This window comes from Charadrius vociferus, unplaced genomic scaffold (assembly GCF_000708025.1).
Source record: "Charadrius vociferus isolate BGI_N301 unplaced genomic scaffold, ASM70802v2 scaffold282, whole genome shotgun sequence".
Classification (NCBI taxonomy): Eukaryota; Metazoa; Chordata; class Aves; order Charadriiformes; family Charadriidae; genus Charadrius; species Charadrius vociferus.
In genome coordinates this window covers 1,214,225-1,228,749 of record NW_009647731.1, presented here as the reverse complement: position 1 = coordinate 1,228,749, position 14,525 = coordinate 1,214,225, and the positions used below count along the sequence as shown (strand labels likewise).

Here is a 14,525-nt window from a genome sequence, read left to right as displayed (position 1 = left end):
CATTACAGACTGCGTTGAATTGAGCAGGAACAAGCCAAGGCACCTACAATTTCAACAGGAGGAGAGTGTGAAGAGGGGGGAAAAACCACAACCCTGAAACACCTAGCTTTCAGATGGAGATTTGACCAATAGCCACATTTATTGCATACTGATGACTGCATATAATGTTTTTATTTTGTAAAGGTTACTAACCAAAGCTTTAAATTAACTTACTAAGGTAAAACAGAGAAACTATTGGGTAATTTAAAGTAGGCTCCATAATACCGTTCCATAGTTACAAAACAAAAAAAAGAAGCAGAGACATTTTGTACAAAACCTCCTTAACCTGGATATTTAATGGTGGCAAGAAAAGCTTTTATTGCTAAAACTGATAAAATGGCTCAAACTGGTATAAAAAAAAAATATACTAAAATGGAGATTATTTGAAATGACATTTAATGTTTCCTATTTTATCCTAGTTTTGAAAGAAACAAAGGAAACGTATTAGGGAACTTATTACTAGGGAACCTCTTGAGCAGAAACAGATTTGTCTGCAGCCCATTTTTAACTGCAAAAAATAATATAACTTTACATTGCTCTCTAAGTGTTTTCAAACTTAATCTCCAAGGTACAACATAAAAGCCATCCAAACATTTTACAGTTTTTATCATGCAAAAGGTATTGAAACAAAACACAGACACATTATGAAGGTCATCAGTCTCTTTTAATGGGGGAACTGTATATTTCAATCTTGTTTAGATTAGTACATAACCAACCAACCACCCAACACAGAAACAAGTGTAAAATATATTTTATCTTGATTCAAGAAAAATGGGTCTCCAATTTCAATCAGGGCAAAGAAGATGTAGTCCGTATTTTAAGAATCCATATTTATTATAAAAATACAACTTTCAGCAAGTCCATATACATTTAACAAGCTTCTGCCCCACAAGCATATTACTAGAAACCCTAAAAACGTGAAGTGTACTTCAGTACTTCCCTTAGAGACATTACAAAATTAGAGAAGCTAGATGTGAAAGAGTATTAATAAAAAGCCAAAAGCCTTATGCTTTAATGAAAAAAATCTAGTAATAACTAGTACATCTGGCAGTTAGTCAACACAATTGCAAAAATATCTTTTATTATCAGAGTGAACTGTTGACTATATTGACAGAATAAAACACACAGTTTCAAGTACATCTTCATCTTAAATATTGACCTTCAGAATTAATTCTTTTATATATCTTGTTTCCTGGGAGGCAAGACCCATTTTTAGAATGCTTACTGACATGACTAAAGAACATTTCTGTTAGTCAAACCAGCTGATATGTCTTCAATTTTATTGGTAGCATACCAGTTGTATAGTTAATTGGTGACATTCTAAATGTCTGGCCAGGGACTAACAGGTTTCTGAAAGACACGCTAAAGACCAAAAAAAAAAAAAAGTACCTGAGGGAAATTACTCATTTTCTAAGAAAAAGAACAATAGTGCATTCACTCCCCCTCTGTAAAGAAAAATTCTAACAAAACACTTTCTGGAAGTCTAATGTATGTATATTTAAAATGCTGTGCTACAGAACATCATTAGATATTGTAACTGATAAAACTTAATATATTCTGCCATGCCATAAAATACATACTTGTACTTTTGAAAGAAGTTTGGAGCTTCAAAAAGTTTGGACCACTCTGCCTTACTCAGCAAAATTTCATCTGTGATAGCAAGACCTAAATTATAAAAAAACATTTAAACTTTTTTTTTTTAAATACAGTTTAGTATCCAGAGTAAAAACAGCTTATTAACTTAGCAAAGGCTACTATGAATTATTTCCCCCCTTCAAATTCAACCGAATTTATCAACAAGCTTTATATCTCAGTCATACTTTAAGTGATCATTAGTTATACAAGTAATAATATTAAGAAGAAACACAACAAAATGTTTGGAAATGTATGTTAATTGGTCAGACTGATGATTTCACATATTTTCGCTTTGCAGTGTAACACAGCTCAATTTAGTCTTTTGTGTATGCCACAGTAACTACTCAGTCCAAAGAAGATAGATATCTCTTTCCTTACAGGACTTGGATCATCTCTTCAGCAAGGCATTGTACAGCAAGGCAAAGCAAACAGTCAGACAATAAGCTACTGCTCTGCCTGACAGAGCTACTGGTAGTTGCTCTCCGAATCAAGCCTACTCCTTGCTTTGATAACATCTTCTCTTATCTACTTTAATTATCCAAGTAGATCACTATGGTAAATCTAGAGGACTCGTCTCTGAGCAAGTATATTGTCTTATATTAGGCCTACAAATGGCTAGCAAGGTTGATTACTACACTAATCTTCCATGTGACATGACACAGTCTAAAGCCACTAAAATAAACACACCAAAAAAGATACTGTACCATTAACTCTCATTTTCAGAGCACAAGGCATTCTAATTAATTACCCTCAGCTTCTAAGAGTGAAGGACAGATGTGCAAAAGTCCCTACTCAATTTGGAACTTTAAGCCACATAAGCTTAACAGGCCAAGTTTTACCTTTCTCAGATGAGAATCTCATGTCAAGAAGCTATTTAACACCCTCCCACCTCCCCCCTTCTCATGAAGCATACCCACAATGGAACTATTTTAAATTCGTTTGAAAACATTTATATAGAGAGCATAAGATAATACTTACCTTGTTTAAATTCCTCAACCATGACCATCCGTGTGGAAACGGACACATTGTAGGTAGAGTTCTGCTGTGGGTATGCTGGTGTAATTATAGGCATAAGATGGTACCTATCACTGGGGTTTACCTATATATAACAACAGCCAATCAGTTTTCTTCAAGCATACACATGAGTTAACAAATTTGGATTTCTCCTTTCACTACAACTGAGTCTTAAGTTTTAAGAGACCTTAGTTTGCAGACCAAGTTTACCAACAGTTCAGAGAAAGTTCAGAAAACAAGGATAAAGCTTTCACAAAGGATATCATTCAGAACCACAGTGATGTGGGAGGGCTGTAACCTGTCAGCACATCAAGATCAAGTTGCAGGCGTTTCCAAGTCCAGAAACACCAACAGAACAACTTCTCTCTTTAATAGAAATTAGCTTGTGATTACATCAAAACAAGGATACCTTATCACCACATGAGCACCTTCAGAAGAACGACTGTCTTCAGACCTTGTGAAAAATATTTTATACTTTATTTCTGCAACACTACTGAAAATAAAGGGCCAGCTTAAGACGAGAGGCTCTAGGCAACCTGAGAGAAGCATCACTTGCATTAACGTATCTTTTATTAAACAGCACACAGGGAAACAAAAACGAAGGGACAAAACACAACACGCAGGATACATTTAAAATAGCATTAGGGTAGCAATTTTGTAGATGGTAAATTAGATAAAACCCTGTCATTAATTCACCCCACTTTGTTTAGCTACTGCAACACACAATTCCCACCACACGCTGACCTCAAACCCCCTATCCCAGGAATAACAGCAAGACTCAAGAACACTTTTTCAACTTCCTCACATTATTTAAACGTGGAATTTTGTCAACAAGAAAAACAGAGCTGAAGTACAAAAGGGCATACAACTCAACATCTGGTGCTCACACCATTCACCAAAAAAAAGATTAGTTGAACACCAACTATTCTAAAATTGACAAAACAGCATTGAACACATTCACACTATGCCTTACTAAAACCTCAGAATGTGAGCTGTGCATCTGCTGCAAGCTGTTTTATTGATTGCCTGAAGGACATTAGTGTCCAATGTCCTTAATGTAAGTGCTACAAAGATGGAGATAAAATACTATAAATAATATACAAAACAAATTAAAGACTTCAAGTTACAATCTTCTTTGGTCCAAGATGAAAAAACACATTACTACAACTATATGGAACCAAACCCATCCAGCTGTGACTGTTGCATTGAAGTAAATTTGATACACTTGCAAAAGTAATTTAAGTCAGAAGCAAACTGTTAAGATAAGCAGTTTTTAAAAAATCCTATTGCTTTAAGGCGTATATCTAATGACACTGAATATTTATTAAGGTCACCTATTGCAAAAGTTGGAAGTAAAAAGTACATTGTTCAGCAAGTGTGCTTCAAGCGGTCAGTTTAAAAAATTAAGCTAACTTTGTTCCACACTCTGGAGAACTTGAGGTTACTTATAAAGACATAACATCAAAATATTACGTTTAATAAACCCAAAATGAAGTTCACCTAGGATTCTTTAAGCAACTGAATTTATTGTACAGTGTGACTTATAGGGGAAAAAATAATACACTAACCCTTGGGTCCCATACAGGCAAATTAAGATTGCATTCTTCTGGCTGTTTCAATAGCACTGGATTTGGCCATTCCCTGTTCAAAAAGATTGTAGCACTGAATAAGACTATTGGATACAACCACGTATGTTCAACAAACAATACTTTTGAATGCGATCCTTCTTAAATCTGTTCTCAAGGTAAAGCATAATTTCTCCAAGACTAAGGTGGTCTAACTGTGGTTGTTTAAACAAGCTGTACTGCTGCACTACAATACAGCTGTAATTAGCTGCTGCAGGTCATCAGAACAATGAATTTTCTATAGTCTTGGAGCTTTATATCCACTGGTTTAGGTAACTAAGGTAAACTCCTCTAAATTTTTTTCATAATATACCTATCAAAGACAAATTCCTCAATGAAAATTGACACTGGGTCTATCTTCAAGCTAGCTGTTTCATGGATCAACTACAGAAGAAACAGTCAGTGTGATTACAGTATTATACCATCATTACAAACTATATGTATTAATAAAAAATTCCAATTGAGATAAAAAGAAACCATGCTGAATGAAACAGTAAAAAAAAAAAAAAATAACACTTCTGTTCTTCAAGTCATCTCTACTCCCATGAGTAATCTTCCTATAAAGAGCAGAAGTCAATTAATCTCTTGGTATTTGTATATTAATGCTCCTATACTATGCACGTATAAAATGGACAGCAATATAAGGAACACATTAAACAGATCTTGCAATCAATTTTTCTCTATTAGCTTAGTGTGGCAAAATACTACTAAACACTAGGTACCTCAAAAAGGCTATAAAGCCTATGAATTCAAGACAGTGAAACTGTGGAAATTATCTTCACGTTAAGAAGGAAAGATACTATACTTGAAGTAAAGCAACAACTTGGAACAGTGATTCTTAAAATCTGTCAGTGTCTCATGAAGAACAAAGGTATCCAGACATGCTCTTTCAAGAAAAACGGTATTCATTTGCAAAATGCAAAGTAAGCTTTTGTCCCATTCATTCTAAATTTACTAGGAATGTTCACATTGTTCCCACAGGAGTTATACAAACCATCTTTCTGATGTAACTAGTTCAGAAGTATGAAACCATACGTAATTCCAAAACACCTGCCTCTCCACACTGACAAGACTAAAAACCACACTTTTGCCACTGTTTCTCCTAAACTGAATTTAAGCTATGTGCCTAAACCAGATACTGACATAACTCCTTTTCCCCTTTATCCCAGTATCAGAATGTTAAGAGACTTTAAATTTGGGGGCATCTGCTCTTATTTTGCACTATGTAAGTATTTTATCTGAAGAGTAATGGGGAGCTATAACAAATACTTAAGAAAACTCTAATTAAAAACCGGGTGGTTTTGTTTTGGATACTTTAAGCACAAGACATGTTGAATGACTTATTGAAAAACTCAAGTTACCAACTTTCTGGCATAAGAACAAGGCTTATAACTACCATCTTAGTCTGGTAACAGCTGAAAATGATACCATAAAAACAGGACTAAAATTTAGTGTCTACAAACAATTTTATTTTAGTGTAATCTAATTTAAAAAAAAAAAACATACCATTTAGAAAATACCAAGAAAAATTTATGTACAAGAGTTGATGCTATTGCATTTGGATAAAGCTGGCAAGTTCTTGCTACTAGCATAGCCCAGGAAACACCGCCAAGGAAACCTAGTATATTGGAATAGATGTTGTGGCCTGCGGATTGAGAAGGAAAGAGACAAAAGGAGAGAGTTATCAGTAACCATAGGAGTTAATGAAAACTTCACAATTTTTGGAATAAAACTGCTTACGTTTTGCCCACAGTTTGATAGCTCTCAGTGTTAACCTGAAGTTGTCAATGTTTGGTACTAGATGCAGAATTTCATCGGTTACCCGGCAACCTGCCAAAAGAAAGCATCCATTACAATTGCTGCCTCCGAAGTTTTTTACATACTTACCCTCCCTCACCTTCACAGCTATTAAACTTTTTAGATCAGCATGTTGGAAAGTCATTTTGTATTTCAATCAGTTTTGTTTTGAATTAGTGAGCTTAACATATTTTCATTGGAATTTTTGAGTTTTTTTACTGTTTTATAGCAGTGCTCAGGAAAACAATTCATGCATGCATAGTTACAGTTTTGGACTGCTACTTGATTTTGTGTTATTAATTAATTGCACAAGCTGTTTAAGAACAAAACAAGTTTTAAGTTCTGCTGTTACGGGATTACACACAGCATATCACAGAACATGCAGACAAATCTAAAAATGTATGAGTCTTCATGGACCTAGCGAAAATCCGGAACTCATAGGTCAAAGCTTTGTTTTAATTTATGAGAACAGGCTAGAAAGAATACTTTTTAAAGATACTAGTTGTATCATCACTTTGATGGGCTATTTTCAGGCTTAAGAATAACATTACAGATGACAATATTAACTGCTTGTTTGGCTTTTTTTATTAAATCAGTAGTTGTTCATTGTTACTAAGTAGCTACAGAGAGCTGCTTGCAAGAAAATGGTATTGATCTAAGACTAGGAGTTCCTTTCAAAGCAAGTGAGAATGAATTCTAGAGACTGCACAAACGTGAATTTCACAAAACAGTGCAAGTTGCTGTGGTAATCCCAAGTTATCAAGTTTCCAGCTCATAATAGAAATCAGTGTAATCTCCCATGCTCCTCTTCCCCACCAAGTTGCGTTCAGGCTGAAGCCCCTACTGTCCCGTACATAAATAATTTTTTAAGCTGCAGTATTATAGAAAAGTTTAGGGTTACACAAGCTGGCAAGCTACTAAAGACCTGACATCAAACTCACAGTATTTTGATATCCCCAATTTATCACTGAAGCAACTTCGTGTATGTTTATGCATATTAAAGCACAAACAAATTAAAAAACATGCACACATCTTTATTTATATAAATAGATAGTGCTCCATACAAAAGTGTGCCAAGTCCCATTAAGTTCTAGATAGCAACAGTTACCACCCAAAATAAAAGAAAAAAAATAAATCTGTCCAACAAGAAACAACTCTTCTCTCCAAAAAGATATATAAAACTGGCTATGATTTCATTTCCAGATATACAGTTGCTATATTTTTGTTCAAGTCCACAACTAAACTACTGTATCAAACAATCTAGGGTACTTATTAAAAGATTAGGCAAGAAGTTTAACTGCATATACATACCATTAAGACTTCGTATGCACCTAATATCTAAATTTTTAAGTAGGCTATCATCTCGTAGGTCTAAGTCCTCAGGAATAGTTTGCAGTGCTAATCTTGCAAACAAAATATCAATCTTCAAAAAAACAAGAGATACAAAACATTAGGAAACAGTTTTTTTCTTCTTTAGAATTAATTCTGTAATCTATTTTCAGCAAGTTTACTACTTATAATAGTAGTCTTCCTAGTACAAAGAATCACTTTAAACAATACATACTAATGCCCTTCACAGACATTAAAAGAAACACTTCCAGATGCTTCATCTAGCATACATCTCCTTTTCTAAGAGGATAAAATACACATTAAGACCAATACAGAACCAGCACACACATAAAAACCACATCAACTGTCGATGTAAATAAAAATCATTTGGGGACAAACATGACTTCTAGGTCCAGAATACAAAATTCTAACATGTAAGAGCAAGTCGTGAAAATATAACCTAGTTTTAACCTAAAGAATTTCAAAATTATCACTGAACTAGAGAAAAAGTAGGAGAGCTTTCCCATCTAGCACTGTAAAGCATACACACAACTAGTTGCCTCTGTATACAATCAGTATCTTTTCAAAGTCTAGATACCTGATTACAGAAAAAAGGAAGTTCTGAAAAACTTCGCAAGCTACTGAGCAAGTGTATAAATTTGTATAAATTTTGAAATTATGCCAAATTTCTTCTGCAATAATTTGTCATCACAGCTTTTCTAGGTCAAGAACATCTAAGATACTATTCAGCACTGAACGAGAGTTTTACATTGTCCCATACACAGCAAGGACAGAGACAGAGTAGAGAAGTCAGGCTGCCTTTCCACTCTTAGATTAGGTATCAGTCAGTCAGTATGATGAGAATATAAAGTGCATGTCAGCAGCTGGTCTGCTAGGCAACAAGCCTCCTTCACCAGACGAGGCTTTTAATCATCCTAACTGATACCACTTCACCTACAAGATGATGAAACACCTAGTGCTACTGCATCAAGAACAAAACTGTTTTAGTTACATTAAAACTATTTCAGATAAAATGAAGCTGAAGATACCTTAAGATGAAGAACTTTTCATTGGTGTTTAAAGCTTTGCATCCATCTGTTTTAAACTATGAAGCATTTGTCCAAAGAAAAGTATTTTCTAAAGTATTCAGTGCACATTTCCTTTTACAGTCTTAATAGCTGGTCTTAACAACATTCTGCTACAAGCACAAGTTTCTACTTAAGTTGAAAGTACTTCTTTTCAATGTGAAAGTTGTTCAAAATTAACTTCAGCTTAAAGTTCTATTCTGATCTCTAGCACATCTAAAGATTCAAAGTTCATTGACAATAAAAGGATTTTTCAAATCAAGAAATGAACAGACTGTCCTACGTAACTTTTTGGGAGGCATGGGGAATCAGTTTTCTAGAAGAACCAAAAAAAAAACAAACACCCAACTCAAGGTTCTTGTTTGTTTTAAGCAAGAACATAAAATGCATACATAAAAACTGGTAGTGGCAGAAACTTAAGTTTAACTGACAGGATCACCACAAAACTAAAATTCTTTTCCTCAGTTCTAAGGTTTTCTTTACAGAGAGAATAACTTCTTAAACCTTTTGCCTGGGTTGAGAAAAGGAAAATTAAATGAAAATCTTATATTGACATACTGGGCACAAATGCAACCATCAGAAATTGTGGCCTAACAACACTCGTATATATAAAAAGAGTGCTTATGGTAAGTTAGTGTTCAAGACTACAGAACTCTCATGCACTGTCAGCAATGTGGTTTAAATCACAGAATGGTCAGGGTTGGAAGGGACCTCTGGAGATCATCTAGTCCAACCCCCCTGCCAGAGCAGGGTCACCTACAATCTCAGTCATAAACCTAAGACATCAGAGCCCATCATAAATTACTATATTGCAGTAAGATACTACTACTCTTATAGCAGGATATCCCATTATTTCCCTATTTAGGCTTATATTTTCAATTTCATTTTTTAAAATGGAGAGACAACAGTGGCTTGAATGTAAATGATTGGAAAAAAAAAAATCACAGACTAAGCAGAAGATGCCAACAAGAAGTTTCAATATTTAGGATGAATACCTAAGCTAGGTAAACAGAAAACATTCTCCAGAAAAATGTTGCTAATACCCAACTGTATATGGACAGTAATAAAATGGCTGATACAGATGCAAAGTTACAGGTTAGCGTACATCTCTCATTTGGAGAAAATACATCTAAGTGTCAACTGACACAAATATCAGTGGAAATACAGATAAGTAAAGCTGGATGGGGGAGGGCAAGGGGATGGTTCATCATCTTTCTGGGACTCAAAAATTGCCAGGACCTTCACTAATGATGATTGCAATTGCAAGGCAGATAGTTAACTCAGACTGGGAGAGAAGGAACTGTCCAGTCTTGCACACAATACTGCAGCTCTTCAAAACCAGTCACATGTCAGAAGATTAGCAAGGGAATTCTTTTCCTGCTGTGAAGTTCCCTTCTTATACCCACCAGTTGCTGGCTGACATAATCCATGTACAAGTCTGATGAACTCTGTGTACGAACAGTTTGTATGTTTTTGTCTTGTCACCAAGAAAAGATGACAGGTTGACTATAAAGCAGACCGAGAAAGATTAACAGAGTATCTTTTGAAAGCAATGTTCCTGTTTTCCCAGCAACTTCTCCCAAAATGGTGAAAATTAAGTTAGGCAAGTTACAGAATCACAGAATGCCCTGGGTTGGAAGGGACCTCTATCATCTAGTCCAACCCCCCTGCCAGAGTAGGGTCACCTACAGCAGGTTCATCACTATAAGTTCATCACTCCGAGACAGCTGATCCATCGAGCTACAGGGAAACCGGATAGAAACTGGCAGACCAAACCCGTTGTTTTGGTCATGCGTTTACAGATGTCCAAAGAGATCGGGACAAAGGGGATATCCAGTTTGCCTTCAACAGTAGAGAGAACTGATCAAAGATCACACAACTTCCTCTATTATAAGGTATTGAAGCAAATCTGAATTTGATGTTTGGACAATTAATCATTAGCAGCCAAAAAAGTACTGAAGGCACGTTATTTATGACTATAATTTCTATGAAATGTTAAGTCTTAACAATGCCAATACTGGTACTCTACAGGTCAGTAAACTAGTAAGTACAAGGGGACAGCAGTGCCTAAAAAAAGAACAGAGAGATATTCTACACACAGCTTTAAATACATCAAGACAGACTTATTTCAGTCTTAAAGTCCCACTTTAAATTACACAACCGAGGACTGTTGTCAAGGACTTAGATATGCACTTAGGAGAGTCACTCTAAGAGCATTCATATTAACGAATGCTACACAAGCTATGGAGATCTTGAAAACTGTTTTAACCGTGTTCTACCAAAACAAAATAAAAAAAGATGTTTACCTCTATTCCATCAAAACAAAGCTTAATAACTGGGACAAAAGCTTCTTCAACAGCCTGGAAGGGGAAAAAGTTATATTTTATTTTCAGTACAGAGAAGGACATTTACAAGTAATAGCTAGCAGGTCTAAATAACCACGATGAAATGCTATATATACAGATGCTTCTCCATTTTCAGGTCAACTTTTGTCAGCAACATCTTTCTCCACCATTGAGGATTTATGCAGCAAGCCCTGACCTACTAAGTGCTACAACTGTCTAGATGTTAATTATAACCCACACTCATACCAACCAGCTCTGATGATGATACCTCAAGGTCCAACTCTCTCACTACGTGTAGGACATGATCAAGCATCTTTTACTCTACACAGCATCTCTAAGTATTCTAAGGCCAACCTATGGGGTTTCTTACACTAAGATGCATCTTCTATTGTTTCTGCAGTCAGTATTTTACAAGAAGTGACAAAGAGACAACTGTGTAACCATGCAGTCTGACTTCACCTAAACCAGTTGCAAGTCACCAGTCCCAAGAGCTCAAGCATCTTTTCTAGATGTGGTCGTTTATAAGGTACTTTGACAAACAGTATCCATGATGAAACTACGGAATGTGATGTCTACTCTGCAGTCAGGTAGGAATATCACCTTGCTGAACTGCGCGTGTGAACTAAATGCAGATCTGCAGAGCACTGCTTTCATAAAAACCAAGAACACTGCATACTTCTGAATAAGAAATGCCAGGTACTGCTAGAAGCTTTAGACAGTTCTAAGAGTGTTCTAGTTCTTAACAAGAGGAGGAGCAACACTATTCTATGCACTTAAGGTTACCTTAATGTTACTGATTGGCAGGATGTATCTTACGCAAAATAGTAAGTTCACAAGTCTCCCAGACTCACTCACTAGAGTAACCGTTAGGAAAGTCTAGGTTCCTTAAAGATGGAAACGTACAAACTTTCTTAGACCTAGCTGAAACGACTTGAAAGTGTTATGACACCCTGATCTGCAAGTTATTTGCATAACTGCAGAGCTACACTGAACAGCATACGTTGATCTACCTTGCTGCTAAATCAACTACATTAGCTTGTGTTAGATTGAGTTCACAGAAAAGTTAAAGAGGATTCTGATTTTTCAGATTTTCCAATTAATTACAGCATGTGGATTTAAAGTTTAGTGAAAGCGTTCAGATAATAAAGCATTCAGAACAGTTGTTTCTGTGCATATAGTATTACCACCAGATATTTTCACCACCCTGGTAGTTACCAACTACAAGATACACAGAGTGAAAGAATGCTGCAGGGACAGTCCTATTTATTTTACAGGACCAGGACTAAACCAAAAAAAGTTTAATTCTTGCGAGCAACTACCTTTTCATCTAAAAAGAACCAATTGCAGCAGAGAAAATATACTGTGAGCCAACACTGAGAAGATTAAAGCTCCCACCAGCTGACCTAGGGAGGCTGGTCATTTAGGTAGATTAGAATGGTCTAGTCATTTCGGTAAACTAGAAACAAAATACTCTATACCAGTGTGTCTTTCATTCCTACAGGGGAAATCTCCATCTTTACATGCTAAAAATCTTGCACAAGCATCTAATAATGACACACTAAAAATGTAACCTCCATTTTCAAATGCACAGTTGACAGCCATTATAGAAGGTTTAGTTAATATCAACCACTGTAATTGTTTATGTAAGTATGAAATTATAAAAACAGCAGCATAACAATACAGTTTAAAACCTTTATTAAAAACACACAAGGTAGCTTGAAAAGGATCAGGACCAAATACTTAGACTTGCATCTGCCTCTTGCTATAGAGAAAGCAAAAGTTTTGTAATACTAACACACATGCTATGAGATCATTATGCCATCCAGACTTTTAAATAAGTGTCTCTAGTAAGTGTTAACAGAGAAAATATGGAAGAATCTCTCTTTATTTCAACTATGGTGATAGGTTTTGCTGCAGGTTAACTGAAAACCCATTGCAAGAATTAATAGTAAAGTTAGATTTACTTATTTAATGCATTATCTTTCACTATTAACTTTTCAGCATCATTGCTTCGGCTAGCTGTATGAGGCAGTTCACATACCCTCAGATCTTTTACTTCTTCTTGTTGCTTCAGTTTTTCATAAAACGATGTGAAAAAATCACTTCTTTCAACATGTCTTGGTGCAACACACAGGGCATCAATATCAGCACCTGAAATTGTTTATTAGCACAAGTTACACACACTTCACACACATGAAATGCCAGTAATAGCCAGAAATCTTTTTGAAAACAAACAGGAAAATTTAGTTTCTCCTCCTGTAGAATGGCTTTTCTTTGGTAATACCAAGTCAAACTAAATGGGAAAAAACCAAACCAACCAACAAACAAAAACACCTCCTCACAAAACCAAAACATGTTCCTGGCCATTAAGCATGCTCAATACATACACATATTCTTCTTTCAATTGTGGAACATGTGTAGCAATTTTCAAAGAACAAACGACAAGAAGTATACAACTTTCTCTATTTTTAAATAATCTCCAGCTTTTTTGCCCGTTTCCCAACCCATGACAAGAACACAAGATAGGAATATATTTCTTTTATTTAGAATGAAGATTGGAGATGGCTGACAAAATAAAAAGAGAAAAATATCTAGCACCACCTCAAAAGACAGCAAGCTTTTGTGACATTTACAGATACGTCATTAGCTCAAACATATGAGTTTTTATTATAAAAATAAATTTTACCTTTTGTATGAACTCCTAATCTATAGGATCCAAATGTAAAAATTTTTCCTCCAACGTTTTCTATTACAGACTGTGGAAGATTCTAAATGGAGCAAATAAGAGTGGTTATTTCACCTTAACAAGTTAAAACACCATACACACAATTTATCTTAAAACAAAAGCAAAATATACCACAACATTTGTATTGTTTAATGTGTAGTTACTACTGAAATAATAATCTTAGTATTTACAGAAAAGACAGAGGTATGGTTTGCCACTTGGGAACTATTTGTAACATTTCAACTGCTTCAAACTTGGTAATTGTTCTAGCAGTTCTACACTTCAGGCGCAACATTTTTAAAATATTACGGACATTAAACACATTTTTCTTAATACACAGGCATTTTAGACTGACGTAGAAACTGATGATGAATTCCAATTTACAGCAACAGAATAATACTATTTACACTACCAGCATGTATTAACCTACTTTCAGAGACATCCATACCACATTCTTTAAATAAAAGTCTGGATTTGGGAAAGGTATTTGCTTTATGTTAAAGTTGTTCAAATACACATACTAAGGTTCCTAGATTTGTATCTTAAAAAAATCTCTTGAATCCACAGTTACCCTTTCATAACAGGATGCTATGTTACAATCTGGAGCCCTACATTAATGGTCATGCAGCAAAAGATATAAACAAATTGAAAACGAATTATTTTGCAATATATATTGGATTAACTTAAGTAGTTTCCAAACTTACACCAGTCAAGATACTCTTACTGTTTTGTTTTCAAGGATCAACATATATGTAGCAGGGTCACCCATCCCCCCAGTAATCTTGTTCACGTATATTCCCATTTCAGAAGAGAAGTGTACAGAAGAAATACAATCCTAAATAAACTCAAAGCCAAATAGCTTAAACCATTAGGTTTTTACCTCTAAAAAAGCCACTTCCATCTTTACATTTTTGCAAGCCTATAGTCATTC

The 14,525-nt window shown here is 35.2% G+C and overlaps 1 protein-coding gene across 1 annotated transcript in view; it reads right to left on the bottom strand.

Moving 5' to 3' along the window:
- PAPOLA (poly(A) polymerase alpha) overlaps nucleotides 1–14,525 on the bottom strand; it is a 35,536-nt gene that overhangs the window by 18,691 nt on the left and 2,320 nt on the right. Inside the window, exons 4-12 of the mRNA XM_009881610.1 lie at nucleotides 13,556–13,637; nucleotides 12,911–13,020; nucleotides 10,831–10,884; nucleotides 7,422–7,533; nucleotides 6,054–6,143; nucleotides 5,820–5,958; nucleotides 4,257–4,329; nucleotides 2,653–2,773; nucleotides 1,620–1,704 (exon numbers count right to left, since the gene is read on the bottom strand). Of these exons, the coding sequence (XP_009879912.1) occupies nucleotides 1,620–1,704; nucleotides 2,653–2,773; nucleotides 4,257–4,329; nucleotides 5,820–5,958; nucleotides 6,054–6,143; nucleotides 7,422–7,533; nucleotides 10,831–10,884; nucleotides 12,911–13,020; nucleotides 13,556–13,637 (866 nt within the window). The remainder of the gene's footprint in view (nucleotides 1–1,619; nucleotides 1,705–2,652; nucleotides 2,774–4,256; nucleotides 4,330–5,819; nucleotides 5,959–6,053; nucleotides 6,144–7,421; nucleotides 7,534–10,830; nucleotides 10,885–12,910; nucleotides 13,021–13,555; nucleotides 13,638–14,525) is intronic.